This window comes from Atta cephalotes (assembly GCF_000143395.1).
Source record: "Atta cephalotes unplaced genomic scaffold scaffold00025, whole genome shotgun sequence".
NCBI classification, from domain to species: domain Eukaryota; kingdom Metazoa; phylum Arthropoda; class Insecta; order Hymenoptera; family Formicidae; genus Atta; species Atta cephalotes.
Genome location: NW_012130089.1, coordinates 1,026,051 through 1,031,102, shown reverse-complemented (window position 1 = coordinate 1,031,102; position 5,052 = coordinate 1,026,051). Strand labels below are relative to the sequence as shown.

General features: G+C 41.9%; 2 protein-coding genes across 2 annotated transcripts; both read left to right on the top strand.

Moving 5' to 3' along the window:
- Window positions 1-1,165: 1,165 nt before the first annotated feature.
- On the top strand, window positions 1,166-1,740 carry LOC105620244 (the record flags this gene model as incomplete). The annotated part of the gene is made up of 2 exons (XM_012201748.1): window positions 1,166-1,218; window positions 1,422-1,740. Coding segments are annotated over exons 1-2 (372 nt in total), but the record flags the coding sequence as incomplete, so codon positions are not given.
- Window positions 1,741-1,742: 2 nt separating this feature from the next.
- On the top strand, window positions 1,743-2,177 carry LOC105620359 (mitochondrial intermembrane space import and assembly protein 40). The gene has a single exon (XM_012201860.1). It carries the CDS (start codon window positions 1,743-1,745, stop codon window positions 2,175-2,177), a length of 435 nt encoding a protein of 144 aa, XP_012057250.1.
- Window positions 2,178-5,052: the final 2,875 nt, after the last annotated feature.

Here is a 5,052-nt window from a genome sequence, read left to right as displayed (position 1 = left end):
TCTCTCTCTCTCTCTCTCTTCTCTCTCTCTCTCTCTCTCTCTCTCTCTCTCTCTCTTTCCCCCTCACGTGCACCCTTATACCGCGTATGTACAAAAACCACGGCAATCGTTTTCCACCCTCGCGTCCGCGTGTACGATCTACGATTCGGATGGACGTGTCGGGCACGTCCTACACCGCGGCGTGCGTACGGCCTGCGTGCGGACGCGTCAAACGTGCGTGCGTACGTGTTATGTATGTATTTTTTTTACATTTACATATAATGTATGGGTGTGTGTATGTACGTGTGTGTATGCGCGGAGCGCAACGCAAGCAGATGAACGCGGCTCGATTGTCGCGCACTGACAGCCGAGCTGCGACTGAGAGCCGAGTTCCTGGGGGACCCTCGACGGACTCCCCTCCCGACGCCCGACGGACGTTCGCCTTGCCGGCACTCACGCGTGGTCGATCGTCGAGAGCGGGCTAATGCCGGGTTTACACGCTCCGAAAGCGATGGGTGTGAAATGTCCAATTTTTACCGTTTATAGGATACGCATTTATTTATTCGTATGCTTTGAGACACTTGAAATAAAATTGAATTTGCGTCTGAAAATTTTTACTTGTAAACTCACTTATTAAATTGTCGAATCAAAACCGCTTGAATTTTTCTCTCACAATACTTAATAATATTTTTCATTTACCTTTTTAATATTTACATTTATTGTTACTCTGATTAATTCTAATATTATATAATAATGGGGTATGTATTATGTTCGGAGTAATTGTCGTCAGAGATTATTGCTTAATTGGAGTCGCAACGTGGTGTTAAAGAACGGATTTAAATGCCCTTCATCGCGCACTGCGCTTCGCTTACACTTTGTGCACTCGGAATGAAATAATTTCCGAAGTTCATGGAAGAGAGAGAGGGAGAAAGAAAATGTCTCTTATGAAAAAGTTCGGAAGAAAATTTAAAGACATGGGTTTTCATTCTTGGGAAAACGCGTTTGGCAGTACTGCACCGGCGCTGCTGTCAGTGCTGTCCACCACTACAAGAGTGCGACAGAGTGCGAGGGCATGTGAGGTGAAGGCACCGCTCAGACGCCATGCAAATTGGTGCAAGTCAGTGCATCACGTGTAAGTACCGTCCAGGATTTCTGTGATGTCTATCCCTCGGTACGCGAGGTCGACATGAGTGGCGAATCGGCGCTTCATCGTAAGATGTATTACTTAGACGTTTCTCTGTTAGTACATTCACTATTTCATCATACATAGACGCGATTACGACTAGTCACTGCGTGACATAACCTGTACGCGCGACTCCCTCGAGTTTCAATTCCTTGTCGAGCGAGCGCGATAACCGTCGCCGAGAACCGAGAGATTTGCATGCTTAGAAAATGCTCTTATCTACTATATAGGATACAGCAGAACTTATTTCTATTTGTAGAGAAATTCCATCGAATCCTGATCTAATAGTGTCTCCTGTGTATCTCAAGAAGAATATTTTGGAAGCCGTCCGATCGCTGTTCGGAGAGGAAGGAGCCAAGAGTTCTGTAGACATTCTAAAGCTCTCTTCTGAAAAGCGTAGATTTGTTCTACGCTGTTCACGTAACAGTTACGTCCGATTACGAGCGAGTCTGACTCTGAGTACAAAGTACGAGGGAAAGACTTGCGTGTACACGGTTCATCGAGCATCACCGAATTTATTGTCATTCACTGCTGACAGTAGAACGTTCCAGCACGGAGAAGTCCCTCTTGATTCTTCGCCATGCCAATGATATGTAAAGAGGGTAAGGACACCATTATCTTCGCGACTAAGGAAGATCATGCAGTACCCAGCAAAATCAGTCTTCCTGAACCGGAGCCCAGTCCCGGGCTGTTGTTGGCCAATGGCGAGATCAATTGGAACTGCCCGTGCCTAGGAGGCATGGCGACTGGACCATGTGGTTTAGAATTCCGTGAAGCCTTCTCTTGCTTCCACTATTCCACCGCAGATCCAAAGGGCTCGGATTGTCGCGTTGCGTTCGAGACGATGCAGAGCTGTATGTCGCAATACCCGGCTCTGTACGAGAGCAAGGGCATGTCGGCAGACGACCTGGAAGACGATGAGATTGGGAAAGAGGTGGAACAGAAGAAGCAGCCACAGGAGAGTAGCGAAGATAAGAGAAAGATGGTGGTTGCTAGTCAAGGCGCGGCGGATTAGCAATAATAGTTCTGTTTCTTACATGTGTCTTACTATCTTAATTACTTTAAGGAACTTAATTTTACCTGTTGCCTGTATAGTTCAAAATAAATTTTTTGAAATAACATTTGCAATTAAAGTTGGATCTATTAAGTTTGCGAACAATTTGGAGCAAGTAAAATTGTGGCTCAAAATAATCCGGAATCCTCCTCCGAAGAACTTTATTATTTTTTTACTATTATATATAGACACATGAGTGAAAAATGATATATCCAGTTCTTCGTAATAATATTTCTTGCGAACTTGTATAATTTCCAGTGCATCGATTATTTGTTGCAAAACAGTCTTAAACCGAAGCTGGAATAGTAATATAACAAATTAAATTTCACTATATTTAAATCTTATATACATTCTCTTTGCAAACTAATATAACTCGGAATGAATTTCAGTTCTGTCTGGAAAGAAAAACTTATTATTATTATTTTTCTGTATTTATAATTTATATTATAACTTATATTTCACTTTTATTCTTTTTCCTCTTTTCTTTGTAATGCGGATATATTTCAGTTTAAGTATAGAAAATGTGAAAAGAAGTACAACACTAAAATGGAAAGTATCTTATTGTTGTATCTATTTTTTCCTCATTTAAATCTTCTTTTCACGCATATTTTATTTAAGGGATATCTTTATGATGCATTATGAAGATTTTCTCTAAAAAATTGATTTTGTCCTGCACTCGGAGACAATACAATTCTTTCCAATCTACACAATAGTTCTTCGAGTATATCCTGCGGATGCCCACAGAATGTTCTAGAATACCCTCTGGACGTCTCTTGGAAGACTGTGTTGTATAGGAAGGAATCTTCCACAAATCGAATAAATGTTAAATAAATGCAGAATATTATTAAAAATAAGAGCACGAAGTCTTGCATAACGTTTCTTATATAAGAAAATGAGCAATGAAAACCCTTCACATTTCTTACTTTTTCATGCAATAAAAGATTTCGATTAGTTTCATTTTCTTATACTTTATGCACCATGCATTATGCAAAGGTCTCTTCTCCTGCCTTAAAGCCGCACAGACTTTTGCATAACGCATAACGCATGGCGCATAAACGGATCAACTAATCAGAATCTTCCATTCCATAGAAAAAAAGAATTTCAATTGGTTCTCTGATGAAAATTTTTCTTAGAATTTTTCATATAATTTTTCAGAATTTCTCTATAATTTTGTAACTTTCTCACATTTCTCACATTTTTTATGAATTGGAACATTTCTCAGAAAATCTACATCTTTTCTCAGAATTTTTCATATATGTTAATTATGAAATATCGTAAGATTTTTAAGATTTTTTTGTAAGTATAATTTCTGATGAAATATTAGAAAATCTGAAAAATTTAAAAATACTTTTTAAAAAATTATGGGATGAGAAATTTCAGAATATTTCAGAATTCACTTGTATGAAAAGTTCTGAGAGAAGATGTAAACTTTCCGAATATTTCTGAGTATTTCTGAAAAATGTTCCAATTCATATAAAAATTATAAGAAAAATTTTCACCAGGGTTGATTCCTTTATGCACTATGCATCATGTGTTATACAAGAGTCTCTGCTGCGGCCATTAATTATAGAAGAGTCTTGATTATGATTTCGTGAGAAGCTTTCAGAGATGTTAACGATTCAAATCTACCGCGTGCCGTCTAGATCACTCGCTACTTCTCGCAGACGTCGCCCGATGGCGGAGTCTGGCCGCGTGACGTCGAGCGCGCGCTCGTTCCACCCCTGTGACCCCTCGGATAGTCTTTCCATTCCGCTCACATATGTAGTCGTGACACTAGCATCGCGTACGGCGTATTATCGGGCGCAACGCGATAATAACAGAGTCCCGCTGTTCGCCAGTAGCCGTTTACGGTAGCGACAACGTCTCGTTCGTCGTGGTCGTTGACGCTATGAGTTTGTCGTTACTCTCGCGGCCCGTGCGCCCGTCGGAATTAGTGTTGAAAAGTATCGTTGCCCGTTGTCTAAATTGTCTCTCGATCGCAGCCGTCGCAGCGCAGCGCGACGTCGAGTAGTGACACGCGTCGCGTGCGAGCATCGAGCTGATCGAGCATCGATCACCGATACCGACGCCGAGACAGATTTACGGAGCGACAGAGACGGAAAGACTTATAGACGGTGAACAAAGTGCAGTGAGCCAAGTTTCCGTCAAGTCGGCCGGTTAGAAAAGAGCGAACTCGTTAGCGCGCGCGCGCGCGCACGCCCCCGGATACGTTCCTTGGCAGTGACCGAGAGTGTCCTGGTTTTCGTGCGCCGGTGCTGCTGGTGAAGAAGCGCGTCGTGATCATCCCTTGGTCCATCGTAACGTCGCCTCATCATGGACACTCATAAGAAGGAGAAGAAACACAAGGAAAAAAGGAGGTGAGTCGCTTGCGCGCGCGCGCAAGAAAGGAAGAGAGAGAGAGACAAAGCGAGACATGTAGAGACCAAGAGAGAGTGTGTGAAAGTCGCGTCTTTATTTTCGGATCGACCGTATGGATCATATATCCAGGATAACATGAATTTTCACTTGCGGTTGTATCGTTTGAACGATAGATGTTAACATGTGATCTGTTTTTTTTATTCCCGCACTAGACTACTAGAATTCTCTTGTTTTCGCCAAACGTATCAAACATGTATCTATGTCATTTTAAGTTTTAAAAGCGTACTACTTAGTTTAGCTACAAAAAACAGACTTGTAATAATATCGTTAATTGTAATGGGAATTTAATGGGATTTAGGTGAACATAGGAGAGAGAGAGAGAGAGAGAGAGAGGAGGAGAGAGAAGAAGAAGTAAACGAAAGAAACGGTGCGGTAGTGTAGACGACGTACGACGAACGACGAACGACGGAGGGAAGTG

Excerpts from the sequence above, each read along its gene's own strand:
- LOC105620359 (XM_012201860.1), top strand. The coding sequence starts at position 1,743 with ATGCCAATGATATGTAAAGAGGGTAAGGACACCATTATCTTCGCGACT.